This window comes from Pongo pygmaeus, chromosome 9 (genome assembly GCF_028885625.2).
Source record: "Pongo pygmaeus isolate AG05252 chromosome 9, NHGRI_mPonPyg2-v2.0_pri, whole genome shotgun sequence".
In the NCBI taxonomy this organism is placed as follows: domain Eukaryota; kingdom Metazoa; phylum Chordata; class Mammalia; order Primates; family Hominidae; genus Pongo; species Pongo pygmaeus.
The window spans coordinates 78,856,928-78,871,841 of record NC_072382.2 but is presented as its reverse complement, the minus strand read 5'-3'; the positions used below and the strand labels follow the sequence as shown (position 1 = coordinate 78,871,841).

The 14,914-nt window shown below is 39.2% G+C and overlaps 1 protein-coding gene across 5 annotated transcripts in view; it reads left to right on the top strand.

Moving 5' to 3' along the window:
* The window catches only part of INTS4 (integrator complex subunit 4), a 115,024-nt gene that overhangs the window by 77,595 nt on the left and 22,515 nt on the right, over positions 1 to 14,914 (top strand). For all 5 annotated transcript variants that reach the window (XM_054437843.2, XM_063672098.1, XM_063672099.1 and 2 more), the window contains 3 exons: positions 7,804 to 7,897; positions 12,002 to 12,082; positions 14,055 to 14,185. In XM_054437843.2, coding sequence (XP_054293818.2) covers positions 7,804 to 7,897; positions 12,002 to 12,082; positions 14,055 to 14,185 — 306 coding nt within the window. The remainder of the gene's footprint in view (positions 1 to 7,803; positions 7,898 to 12,001; positions 12,083 to 14,054; positions 14,186 to 14,914) is intronic.

The window sequence follows — 14,914 nt, the reverse complement described above, 5'->3', positions numbered from 1 at the left end:
TAATCCAATAAAAAGTTGAAGGTGTCCTGGGCTCTCCTGGGAGTGCCGTGGGCTTGGGCTGGACAGGTCGTGGGGAGAATGCTGGGTAGGTGGGTGCAGCTGCAGCCACAGGAGAGCCAGAGTGTGCAGCATGTGTCCAGTGTGAGCCTCCTGAGCTTCCATCTGGGTCACATAGTCTTTGTGCCCCGGGGAAGCCTCTAGAAGCCACACAGAGGCCCATAGCAACTCTCATGCCCTGGAGGGTCTCACTAGCTACTCCAGTGATGGGCCCCCCAGTAGCTCTGGGACCCAAGCAGGGATGATTCACAAAGTCCCTACCAAGCACAGGCCTTCACAGTTCAACAAGAAAATCCTACTGTTGACTGGATTTTTAAAAACAGTGGAGGATATCACACTAGAAATGATAGATACTGCAAGAAACAAAGCTTGAGTGAAAGCTTGTTACCGTAATGAATGGACTCACACATATCACTGCTTTGCAGTGATAGCATCAGCCAAAAGGGCTGCAGAACATGAATCATTAACAAGTTGAAATATGTCAAAGATGGCTGTGTAGTGTGAAGAAGCTGCATTAGCTGCACAGGCTAATCCTAAATGATATTCTGAATGGCAGAGTGTTCACCTGAATACCATCACTGTAATCAGTAACAATAAAAGATAGGGAAAACTGAATTATTTTTAAGGTTGAAATGATTTTAGCATGACCGTTTGTTCTTTTGCCACTGTACATTGAATCATATACTTGATATTTATTGTGTGCCTGTGATGTGCCAGTAACAGTACTCTGAACTAGGGGTCACCAAACTACAGCCTGTGGACCAAAGTTGGCCTGTTGACTGCTTTTGTATGTAAGATCTGATTGAAGCACAGCCACGCTCATTTGTTTAGGTATTGTCTATAGTTGCTTTCATGCTACAATCACAGAGTTGAGTAGTTACCACAGAGACCATATGGCCTGTAAAACCTAACATGTTTACTATTTGACCTTTTACAGAAAAAATTTGCTGACCCTGCTGTAAGCTCTGGGCAGTCCACAGCTCTGTAAGCGGAGATTCCAGTCCTTTCTATACCTCTTGTGAAGCGATTTCTCTTCTCCCTCAACAAAGTGTTTAGTTTTGGAGGCCACTGAATGAGGTTATTGGCCCTGAGCCCAGTAAAATAAAGTCTACTTCCTGACTCATCCCCACCTAAATAAACATTTAGATTTTGTCCTTGACAGTTTTATCCTGTTGGCACTAAAGCAAGTGCAAAAGGCACAAAAGCTAGCCAATTTGGTGATCAGCTGCAGTGCTGGCTCTTAGAAGGTACTCGCCTTCATGGTCTGGGTTTCCTGAGATGATAGTCTTGCTAGGCAGTGGCCGGCCAGATCACTGTCCTAAGTTCGGGGCTCTGTGTTTCTAGCTTGAGTGTGTATTCAGGAGCATAGGCAGGATGGTGAAAAATCTGGAAAGGGAAGCAGATGGACTATAGCACTGACGGCACCTGCGATGCTTTACAACCATCATTGCAGACATGAAGTAATTTGCTAAGAAGAGGCAGAACCAGGATTTGAGTTCAGCTTTGTCAACTCTAAAATCCATATTCTGTGATATGCAGTGATTTACAGGGGATTCCTGTATCACATGAGATTAGATTAGTTGACCCCTGGGGTTCCCCACAACTTACACTTTCTGAGTTGTTATGGAGTGAAATGTTAGCCTTTCATACAGAAGGTTCTCTCATGAGGACTGGAGCCATGTATTTGTTAGTATGAGTGTAAAACAAATTTCACTGTCATACACAGTGCCCTGTTTTGTAATCCAAACAGCCATTTAACCCAATGAAGATCTCACCTATGAGCCAGATGCTGTGGCTTGCGCCTGTAGAACTGTTGTGAAGATTATTGTAATGATTGTGGTAAAAGCATTTTGAGAATATCAGTTACATAGATAATAGTTGGACATTTATGGATGTTTGCTTTAAAATTTAAACTAACTGGCCGGGCGCGGTGGCTCACACCTGTAATCCCAGCACTTTGGGAGGCCGAGGTGGGCAGATCACGAGGTCAGGAGATCGAGACCATCCTGGCTAACACGATGAAACCCCGACTCTACTAAAAATACAAAAAATTAGCCGGGCGTGGTGGCGGGAGCCTGTAGTCCCAGCTACTCAGGAGGCTGAGGCAGGAGAATGGTGTGAACCTGGGAGGCAGAGCCTGTGGTGAGCAGAGATCATGTCACTGCACTCCAGCCTGGGCGACAGAGCGAGACTCCGTCTCAAAAAAAAAAAAAATTAAACTAACTATGGCTTATTTAACATACTGGACATGCTTTTGACATTTTGTAACTAAATCAAATTTTATAAATGTAATCATGTTTACATTCACTAGCAGGGTTGAAGGGGATTGTCTATTAAGGAATGCTGCAGTCATTTGTCTGCTATTTCTCAGTATGAATAGTGACCTCCTGTTTTTCAAAGTTTACATTTTTGTGTTAAGTCCATGAAAGTGCTGTTACTATACACACTGTTGTTTCAGGAACCATATCACCTTAGAAGTGTTCCATAATAGAGAATTTTTCTTTTGGAGTAAAATAGCTCATTATAACCTGAAACAGAAGGGGCTTCATTTATCAGAGATAGAAAGAAATGTACTACTTTTCTTATGGGAATTCTTTTACACACTAACCATTGAAGAACATGGGATTTTTTAGTTGAATTCTTTAAAATCCTCTTTTTACTTTGAAACTTTTATTGTCTTTTAGGGAGAGCACCTATTGTGTAGTATTGGAACTGGTCTAGTAATTAAAGAGTAAAAATAATACACGTTTGTAATCTGTCATCTTCTAGGTGCAGAAATAAAGATGGCGTTTTAGAAGTTACCAAGACTTTGTATTTATTTTGTATTTCCTAACATTCCTTTTTGCTCTACTAAGCTACTAAGAGACATTAATTATAAATTTTATTTTTAGAGATTCTAAGAGATTGAAAAAAATAAACTACATTTGATTTGCACATCCAGAATCTTTTTGACTATCTTTAATAGTGATTTAAATAATTAATTCAGCCTATTGTGTAAGCTTAAAAAGAATCACTATATGTAAATGTGTTTACACATAGTGGCATAGTGGCATCATACAGATTGCTAATGTGTGTATTCCTGGGAGGAACTGTTTTGCTCTGCCTGATAGCATCTAAAGAAAAGTGGCCCAGTGTATCCAGTTGTTTTTTTTGTTTTTTTGGAGATGGAGTCTCCCTCTGTCGTTCAGGCTGGAGTGCAGTGGTGCGATCTCGGTTCACAGCAACCTCTGCCTCCCAGGTTCAAGCAATTCTCCTGCCCCAGCATCCCGAATAGCTGGGACTACAGGCGCACTCCACCACGCCCGGCTAATTTTTTGTATTTTAGTAGAGATGGGGTTTCACCGTGTTGCCCAGGCTGGTCTCGAACTCCTGAGCTCAGGCAATCCCCCCACCTTGGCCTCCTAAAGTGCTAGGATTACAGGTGTGAGCCACCGCGCCTGGCCGTGTCTAGTTTTAAATTAGTTTTTGTCTCATCTGTGTTTGATGTAATTAATAAATAAATGAAAAGAGTTTAATAGCAAATAAATAAATGAGATACAATATGATATGGTTAAAAAAATACTTTTGGAGTCAGAGCTGACTGTCTAGTTCATGTCCTGTTTTGTTGTTTATTCTGTGACCTTAGGCAAGCCACTTAAATTCTGATCTTTAGTTTCCTGTTCAGTGAAATAGGATTAATTGCAATTCATATTGTGAGGATTAAGTGAGCTCAAGTAAGGAAACAGCTGGCACAGTACAGTGCACATAGAATGTGCTCGGTGTACCTTTCTCATTAGAGCCCATAGTCTCCTGATGGATGTCTAGACTGAGGCTTCCTGAGAATTGTGAGCATAAAGAGATAAAGAGAGGAAACACTGGGACACAGGATTTTTCCCAGAGTTAACAAGTTTCCCTTTTTGTTTGTACAGAAGTTCAGATTTCTTATGGCTAATTGTGTTGGATTGGGTTACATCTTGTTCTGTGCACTTCAAAACAACTGCTACAATTCCGGGGCAGGGGAATAAAATAACATTTGGAATCAGTTAGTTAATGTACAGTCAGTTGGTCTGTATTCTGTATAATTGTCATAGAAGGCAGAATCTTCCTGGAGAGGAAACACAAATGCTTCTGAAGTAGAATACTTCAGGGCTGTCTCTTGCAAGAGAAAAATCAGAGAAGTGAAAGGAAGAGACCATCTGGCCACCAAACTCACACTTCACAGTTGGGCTTAGCTAGTCTATGGTCTTGGCTTTCATTGTGCTGGGTTCCCATGCTTTGGGTAGGCCCTCCCGGACCAGTTCAAGCAACCCAAACGAATAAGAAGTGATATATATCATACATTAATTCTTCAATCACTTTGAGAGTAATTTACTCTTTGCCCCTTTGTAGGCATCTCCTTCTTGATGTCAAAGAGGCATCGTTAACTATCATAACGTTACCCACCGAGCATGAGATGGGAGGAAGTGGCATAGTCCAGTGGACAGTTTTTTCCAGGCTACTGTGAAACCTGATGTGTTATGCCAGCTCTGAAACAGACAGCTTCCCAAGTGACTCAAACCTTAAGGTTTCCCACAGTTTCCATTTCTATTCAGAATTTAATGTTGCTATTAAAAAGTAATGAGGCAGCTTTCTATGAATGCTGAGATGGTTAAGTAATACACAAACACACACTCACATTGCTCCCCTAAAAAAGAAGAAAGCAAAGAAAACCAGTACTTTTTGTAAATGCATGGCATATCTCAAAATTCAAAAGAAACTAGTAATAGTAGTTGCCTCTGGGAAGGTGTACAGGGTGGCAGGGCTACAGGGCACAGGCGTAGGAAGGGGGACTAATTTAATTTAATTTAATTGTATATCCTTTGAATTCTATACCTTAAGTATGTATTAACTATTCAAAAAAACTAATTTTTTTTTTAAAGAAACATTTTCTTTTTTTTTTATTATACTTTAAGTTTTAGGGTACATGTGCGCAACGTGCAGGTTAGTTACATATGTATACATGTGCCATGTTGGTGTGCTGCACCCATTAACTCGTCATTTAACATTAAGTATATCTCCTAATGCTATCCCTCCCCCCTCTCCCACCCCACAGCAGGCCCCAGTGTGTGATGTTCCCCTTCCTGTGTCCATGTGTTCTCATTGTTCATTTCCCACCTATGATTGAGAACATGTGGTGTTTGGTTTTTTGTCCTTGCGATAGTTTGCTGAGAATGATGGTTTCCAGCTTCGTCCATGTCCCTATAAAGGACATGAACTCATCATTTCTTATGGCTGCATAGTATTCCATAGTGTATATGTGCCACATTTTCTTAATCCAGTCTATCATTGTTGGACATTTGGGTTGGTTCCAAGTCTTTGCTGTTGTGAATAGTGCCGCAATAAACATACGTGTGCATGTGTCTTTATAGCAGCATGATTTATAATCCTTTGGGTATATACCCAGTAATGGGATGGCTGGGTCAAATGATATTTCTAGTTCTAGATCCCTGAGGAATCGCCACACTGACTTCCACAAGGGTTGAACTAGTTTACAGTCCCACCAACAGTGTAAAAGTGTTCCTATTTCTCCACATCCTCTCCAGCACGTGTTGTTTCCTGACTTTTTAATGATCGCCATTCTAACTGGTGTGAGATGGTATCTCATTGTGGTTTTGATTTGCATTTCTCTGATGGCCAGTGATGATGAGCATTTTTTCATGTGTCTTTTGGCTGCATAAATATGAAAACTAAATGTTTTAAATCACCAGTAATTCTAGCACAACTATTTTATTTGTGTATGACACTTTCTAATTTCTTACTATAGGCAGATATGTTTTCATATGGTTACAGTCATTGTGTCTATACTTACATCCAGTTAGGATGCTTTTCACAAGCTAGCTTATAATGGCTATTTATTTCCTGCTATGATCTGAAAGTTTATGTCTCCCCCAAATTCATATACTGAAATCCTAACCCCAAGGTGATGTTATGAGGAAGTGAGGTCTTTGGGAGGTGATTAGGTCATGAATGAGATTAATAACCTTTAAAAGAGGCCTAAGGGAGCTCGTTTGTGACTTCCACCATATGAAGATACATGTAGAAGGTGCAGCCTATGAGGAAATGAGCCCCCACTAGAAACCAAATCTGTAGGTGTCTTGATATTGGACTTCCCAGCCTATACAACTGTGAGAAATAAATTTCGGTTGTTTATAACCCACCCAGTCTATGATATTTTGTTATAGCACTTGCATGACTAAGATATTTTTCTAGATGTCCAGAAATTGGAGATATGGTATGATTAAGTGGCTTATTTATAAGCCCGTATTTATTTATAAATATTTATAAGGACCTTATTTATAAGGACCTAGTTTCTCTATTTCTCTTTGGACTTTTCTTGTCTTCAGCATTGGCTTTATCTTAAGGTTTTTTCCCTTAGAGTTACAGTATGCTGCCAATGGCAATCAGTGCTATAAGCATCCTTGCCTGGTCCAGCGAGAGACAGACAGACACACCAATTTGTTGTAAGCATGCAATAAAGTACTTTCATCTGAACTGATAAGGTCAATTCAGGTCACATATCCAGACAGACAATGTGCACTAATTGGCTTAGTTCAATCAGATACTACTTGGAATTGGGCTTGGGGACATGTTCCCTTGAACAAAATCAGAGTTCAATTAGTAATAAAGAAGTGGAGAATGGCTAACTGGACAGGCAACCAACAGTGTCTACCATAATACCTTTTTAAAAAATAATGTTTTTTTCTGATACAAGAAAATAATTGTTAATTGTCTTAAAAACTCGGAAAATAAAGCATAGCTGAGAGAAGGTACTAAAGAGCACCCTGTCACCATTATCCAGAAAGCCACCTCAATGTATTTTTCTCCTCTATATAGTTTTTACATAGTTGAGATCATACACTTTATTAACCATTTCATATTTTAATGGCTACAAAATATTTACTTGGGCCGGGGGCGGTGGCTCACGCCTGTAATCCCAGCACTATGAGAGGCCGAGGCAGGCAGATCACGAGGTCAGGAGCTTGAGACCAGCCTGGCCAACATGGTGAAACCCTGTCTCTACTAAAAATACAAAAATTAGCTGGGCGTGCTGGTGTGCGTCTATAATCCCAGCTAGTCAGGAGGCTAAGGCAGGAGAATCGCTTGAACCCAGGAGGCAGAGGTTGCAGTGAGTCGAAATCATGCCACTCTACTCCAGCCTGGGCAACAGAGCGAGACTCCACCTCAAAAAAAAAAAAAAAAAAAAAGATGGATGCATTAAACCGTCATGACGTGTGTATACCTATGTAACAAACCTGCACGTTCTGCACATGTACCCCACAACTTAAAGTATAATAAAAAAAAAATTTACTTGATTGGCTGCATCATAATTTACTCAATATTTCTTTCACCATTGAATAAGTAGCTACTGAGTTTTTACTATAATAGTCCACATAACAATGAATATTGTCACCCATAAAGCATTTCATTTCTGTTGAATATTTCTCTTAGTATTACTTTTCAGCGTAAAGCTATGAATCAAAACATTTTACCATATATGTGCCTTTATAACAGTATGGTTTTGCTTCCCAAAAGGGTTACATGAGCTTAAACTACTGTCACAGTGTGAGTGAACCAATTTTATTATAACCACTCCAGCATTCAGTGTTGTCATTTAAAAATGTATGACCAGTTTACTAGGTATAAAATGATAAAATGCTTTTGACATGATCTTTATGTTGGTGGCATTATCCTTATCCTGTGTTTGCCTTGGGGTTTTATTTACTATAGGGATCTGCAAAGACTTGGAGAACTTCAATCTGAATTGGCAGGAGTAGCTGATTTCTCTGCCACCTATCTTCGCTGTCAACTACTTCTCATCAAGGTTGGTTTTCATCCATTCCATTTATGATTGTGTTGCTAAAAATGCATCTTTGTGGATCCAGCAGTGTGTGAGGCCATAAGTTATAAAACTTATGGTCTTAATGCAACCACTTGACAATGGAGAAATATGTACTCTGCAGTGTGATTACATTTGTGTCTAATTAATGAAATATTAACTCATAGGAATTTGTAAATTTTGGGAGAATTCTTTTATCATAATATAATTAGAGCACATTGGATAATCATTTTAGTTAGAATCCCAAGGTTGTAAATGTTTTGTATAATTTGATTAGCAAAGGAATTGTATGAAGTTTTAGACTATTTTCTTAAAACGCTCATTTGAAGGCCAGGTGCAGTGGCTCACACCTGTAATCTTAGCACTTTGGCAGGTCAAGGCAGGAGGATCGCTTGAGCTCAAGAGTTTGAGAACAGCCTGGGCAATATAGTGACACCTCATCTCTACAAGAAAATTTAAAAATAGGCAGGTGTGGTGGTGCATTCCTGTATATCCAGCTACTTGGCTGGAGTTGGGAGGACTGCTTGAGCCTAGGAGGTCAAGGCTGCAGTGAGATTGCACTCCAGCCTGGATGACAGACCAAGATCCTGTCTTTAAAGAAAACAAACAAACAAACAAAAAAACTGATTGTACTTCATCAAAGTTAAAAGGTTGATTTCATTGCTGTTAAAAAGACCAACTTGCTGGCGTTTCTTACTCAGTAGTCAGCTATACACAGAATTGGTACCCAAGAATCTATTTAGTTTTGCTGAGTTAAAAAACAATTAAATGAGTTCAGTATCTTTCAGCTTCTGTAGCAGAATTTTACTATAAATTTTGGCACAGAATTTAGGAGAGCCCTTCTCACTTGACGAACTTTTATCTTGGCCCTAGTTCAAAATGTTCTTTGTTTTCAAAGTAATTGATGATATTTGGCTAAAGTCAGAGTAAATCAGGGAGTCAAAAGTTATTTTCTACTGTGTGAACTTGTGCTAAATGTTATATTTAACAGTTGTGCAGGTGTGCCTATACATGTAAAGGTGGGTATGTATACTTGGTACTTAAATGGTCCTTGTTAGGCTAGATATGTTCTTTCTAATGTATATATCTGTGTAATCACCATCATAGGCAAGTCGTAGAACATTTTCATCACTCCAAGAAGTTCCTTCATGCCCCTTTGCAAAGTTGTTTGGCTTTTCCAAGCCTCTGTGAAACCCCAGGAATTCAAGGAGGCCATGGAGAAGAATCCACTTTTCTATAGTAGCAAAATATGGGTGAGGAAAGAGAAGTGATTACTCCTAAAAAGAACACATAATTGTTGGTTATTCAATGACAAGGGGTGACAGTGTAGGTAAGGGGCCCAGAGCCAGAACCCAAGGCAAGTGTGTTTAATAACAGGAAAAAAGCTAAATAAATTTTGGAACAGCTACCTAACAGTATATTCTGTAGTCAGTAATTCTTTATGAAGAATTATACAACAACATGACAAAATACTTAGGGTGTAATGTTATGTACCCAAAAGAAGGGGAGCCAATCATAATCCCAAAAGACAGTCCAGAACATCATAGTCCTAAACTGTTTAAATTCCAAAAGACTAAAATCCCTAAAGTCTAAAATCCCAAAAACCACAGCCCAGAAAACATCAAAATCGCCAAAATATAATTATGGAAGAAATAATTAAAAAAATTTAAAGATATTTATTTTTTAAAGGGGAATTTATTTGAGAAACATAAAAACACAACAGAATACTTTATACACCACTTAATATAATAAAATAGACAATAACAACATACATTTTTGCAAGCATAAACACTCAGGTTACTAATGACAGTGGGTGGGTATAACAGTTATGAGCAGATGAGCCATATTTATAAAGAAATTGGTCATAAAGGGAAAGGTATAAATGCATATCACTTTGGTTGTTAATTGTGTATACCCAGCTTTTTAACTGTGGTCATCTGAAATACTGTGCCCAACAACCTCAAGTCTTTTGACGAGATTGATGGAAACTGTGCTGGGTCACCACTGCATATGCAGTCACCCAAAGAGCTGAGATCTCAAGAAATTTTATCTTTCACAAATGCAGATGTACGAAAAGGATATCTCATTTATCGAGGAAGTTTCACCATTTTATGTACACACTCAATGCTTATACACAAAGTCAGTATTGTGATAATGCACTTTCATGGAGTCGATTTCTGATATCCAAGCAGCAGAACCCAGAGGGTCCGTTTCGCTATTTTGCCTTTTTTTTTTTTTTTTTTTTTTTGAGACAGAGTCTCACCTTTTCACCCAGGCTGAATACAGTGGCATGATCTCGGCTCACTGCTGCAACCTCTGCCTCTTGGGTTCAAGCAATTCTCCTGTCTCAGCCTCCCAAGTAGCTGGGATTACAGGTGTGCACCACCACGCCCGGCTAATTTTTGTATTTTTATTAGAGACAGGGTTTTGCCATGTTGGTCAGGCTGATCTCGAACTCCTGACCTCAGGTCATCCGCCCACCTCAGCCTTCCAAAGTGCTAGGATTACAGGCATAAGCCACCACTCCCAGCCCATTTTGTCTTTAGTATTTGTTCTCTCCTGGCCACTGGCTGATTGGATGGTGCCCGCCAACATTGAGGGCAGATAGTCTCCACCTAGTACACTCAGATTTTTACACTAATCTCTTCTGGAAACACTCTCATAGACACACCCTCAGTGTGTAAAACAAAATAATGTTTTACCAGGTTTCTGATATTCCTTAATGTAGTCAAGCTGATACCTAAAATTAGGTCCACAAGTCCACCCCTTGTCAGCTTGGCACTCATACGCATCTCCTTAAGCCATACTTAATTTCCAAATAAAGACAATAACATGGTAATAGTTGTGCCTAACATGATACAACTAACATGATGCAACTGTCCTGCATACAACCCAAAACAGACTAATCACTTCCCCAGAATTTGGATGTCAGGATTTCAACATTTGGGATTGTATGTTTTGGGATTATGATCTAATCCCCAAACTTAATTCTGCTTTCTGACTGCAACTGTCAAAAAACATGCATACAAGAAATGATTAGAAGTAAATATTCCAGAAATTCCTATAGTTTATCTATAGTTTAGACCTACCACTGTTTAATTTGCTAGCCACCAGATACATGGGACTCTTGAGTACTTGAAAAGTTGTTAGTCCAAACTGAGATGTGTTATTAAGTGCAAAATACACACTGGATTTCTCAGACTTAGTATGAAAAGAAAATGTAAACTATCTAATTAATAATTTAAAAAATACTGCATGGTGAAATGTTAATATCTTGGATATACTGGGTTAAACAAACTTTTTTAAAAAATTAACTTAGTCTTTGTATCTTCAAAATTAACTTACATCTTTGTAATTTAAAAACTGGCTACGAGAATATTTAAAATTATATATATATAGCTCATGTTATATTTCTATTGGACAGTGTTAGTCCAGGTTTTCTGTCATGTCATTTGATTACATCTGTAATTCAGAAGGACTGAGAAAATAAGAGGCTGTCAGAAGTTTGTGCAAGAGATGAGGTCATGTGGATGGATAGGTGAGGAGAGAGATGGAAGGTAAAATCGTGGCTCTTAGTGGTGGTTTTGAATGTAGAAAGATTGAAAGAGGGAGAAATCTAGGAAAGCTGCTTGATTTCTAGTTGAATATGTTGGTAAAGTGGTTGGGGCTTATAACATAATGAGCATAGGGGAAAAGAAAAAAGAATCACAGTCAAGGAAGAAGTATCTAGGTGGCTTGGGTTAGTCCGGTGGCTCTTGGAACAAGGAGTGCCTAGAGCCCGGAAGCTGGCTTGCCTGCGCATTCTGGTGAAGCTTTCATGGTTCCTGTCCTCTGCTTCCAGAAGCACTGATCTGGGACACAGAGCCTTTGGGCCAAGAATTGAATCAAATGGGTGGGAATTCATTTAGCCCAAACCATTGGTCTTATCTTTCTCCATAATAGATACAGCTTATTGGGTTAAAATAATAAGATTAATTGAGAAGTCCTGTTCATGGCAGACTTTCAAAGGAAAACAAAAATGTAAATCCCAAATGATATGCCAGTCTTTGTGACCTCGGTATTCTGTTCCCTCCTGATTTGTCTGTGTAGGCTTTGCAGGAAAAGTTGTGGAATATAGCTGCCCCTTTGTATTTGAAGCAGAGTGATTTGGCCTCAGCAGCAGCGAAACAGGTAAGCTTATTCAGACCTTCCCTTCAAATAGGTCTCTGTCCAGGAATTATCTGGTCCAAGGCAAAGCCAGAGGCCTTCCTATAGCTCTGTCTGTGTAGGCCTCGCAGGAAAAGTTGTGGAATATAACTTCCCCTTTGTATTTGAAGCAGAGTGATTTGGCCTCAGCAGCAGCAACACAGGTAAGCTTATTCAGACCTTCCCTTCAAATAGGTCTCTGTCCAGGAATTGTCTGGTCCAAGGTGGAGCCAGAGGCCTTCCTGTAGCTCTATACATCTGCTGTGGCCTCCCTAATTTTAGGCTATGACAGAAGTTAGCGATATGAGAAGGAGCATAACTAGGGGACACAGCACTCACTTTGGACTCAGGGGACCTGAGTCCTAGTCCCAGGTCTTCCTCTGATTTGCTGAGTGATATTGAGCAAGTTACTTAAATTCCCTGGATTTTTTCTCTTCTATAAAATGTGGCAGTTGGGCTGGGCGCAGTGGCTCACACCTGTAATCCCAGCACTTTGGGAGGCTGAGATGGGCGCATCACTTAAGGTTAGGAGTTTGAGACCAGCCTGGCCAACATGGTGAAACACTGTCTCTGCTGTCATGAATCATTCATCTGAAAATGTAGCCCAACTCAGTTAAGATTGTTTATATCTTTAGCCTGTACCATCTCTTCAACGTTAAAAGGTCCTGGGTAGTTCATTAAGTAGGCTTTAATTTTATTTGTCTCTAGTTTATTTCTTTTTAGCTTTGAGCCGTTCCCCTTTGCACCTAAGTATTGAGACTTGGTGATCTCTTGCAGGTCAAGTCTTCCAGATAGGGAGTCTGTAAATGACCCAGGAGGAAGCTAATGATGGTGACTGTTATTGTTACATTACAGTTCACTAAATGATTTCAAGTCTATTAGCTTAATTAACCCTCATAATAATCCCATTAGATAGGAATAAGTATTAAGTCTATTTTAGAGATGAGGCAGTTAAGGCTCAGCAAGGTTAAATTCATAGAGCTATAGGTAATACAGTCAGGACTTGAGACCAGATCCTCTGATACCCAGAATCTGTTTTCTACTACAGTGCTGAACTCTTGTCTGATCCAGACTCTTTCTCAGACCTGGTATGTGGCTTATTGTAGAAGAGTAGAATTTAATGACTAGAACCCGCTAATTGAGCCACATTGGAAGGATGGGACCAGGGAGCAATAATTTGGAAGGAAAAGAGGAAAGGAATTACCATTGCTGTATACCAGATACTGTGATAAACACATTGCATGCTCCATTTGATACTTGAAACTTCATAATATTGGTACTGTTTCTTCCCTGTTTACAGAAAGGGATTGAGACACTCATGTAATTTAACTTGTCTTATTGCCAATTGTAAGAGAGTCTGGAGTCATTTCCCTGACCCTAGAGTGTTCACTGGGAGGCAAGCACAGAAGGAAAAGAGAAGCATCATTTTGGTGAAAATCGCTTATTTGGATAGAACCGAGCAAGATCGGGGACTTGATCTGGGGTCATAGACAATGTTTTCTTGCACTTATTTCCGTCCCAAACTCCCTCACACCAGGCCCATGGAACAGTCTGTCAGGATAACTAACATATGGTTAATAGTTCCTGATGCTTAATTCTTGAGGACTTCGTGGGGATTGGGTTTCCATACATAATATATATTAATTTGTTCCCACAGCAGAGTGGGCTTCATTTAGGGTAAGAAGCAGTGCTTTCAGTGCTTTGCAGTTTGCTTAGTGATTAAACATTCTTATCTTCACAGCATCAACTAAGATGATTTTATTACCAGGTCAGTCTTCTTTTTAAATAGGCAAAATAATGTATTCTCTTTTTACAAGGCATACTATACCAACACTTAAAAGCACAGGGATGTAAAATCTCAGTTAAGAGTTTCACCTAAGGTCATTTAACAGTAGAATTCTATGCTGCTCTCAAGTAAGACTATGATATTTTTATTTATTGTTAATTATCTTTATAGATTATGGAAGAGACCTACAAAATGGAATTCATGTACAGTGGTGTGGAGAATAAGCAGGTGGTGATTATACATCACATGAGGCTGCAGGCCAAAGCTTTGCAACTTATAGTAACAGCACGAACTACACGAGGGTAAGATGTGGGGTTGGCCAAAATATGTGGTATGTTCCTTTCAAAGATACTTCAAATGCATTCAGACATCACACGAAAGTTAATGATAAGTAAAATGAAATTTAGGAAAGACTAGCTAAGGAATGTGTGATCTATTCATTTTTTTCAGATATTACAAATTCTGTTGTTGGATCAGATTAGACCCTTGGAAATCCAATTGTGTCTCTCCCTTGCTAAAAACCCTCTGGTGACTCTCCATTACATATAGCACAACACTGGACTTTATCTGGCAATAAGGACATTCTGTATCCTCCTACTTGGTAGATTTCCTTAAGAATTTAGTGACAGGGACCACTTTTTCTGTCCTGAAGGGACTAATAAGTTTTTTCTCAGGCAATAAGGATAAATTAAGAGGATGTACTGGGAAGTCAGACTACTTTGTTCAAATCTTGTCTTTTCTACTTACTAGTTTGGTTATGAACCTTTCTGTACCTTGTTTCCCTGTACAAAATGAAAATGAAGACAGCATCTAACTCATGGCATTTCTATGAAGAATAAATGAGATAATACATGTAAAAACACTTAGCATGGTACTTGATACGTAATAAGAGCTCAGTGTAATTATAGCTGTAAGACTTTCAGATAACTGGAATTGCCACATTTCATTGATTCCAAGATACACTTTTTTTATTATTGTAACTTCTCTGAAATCAGATATTTTGATGGTGTCCCATAGTGTTTTTTGTTTCT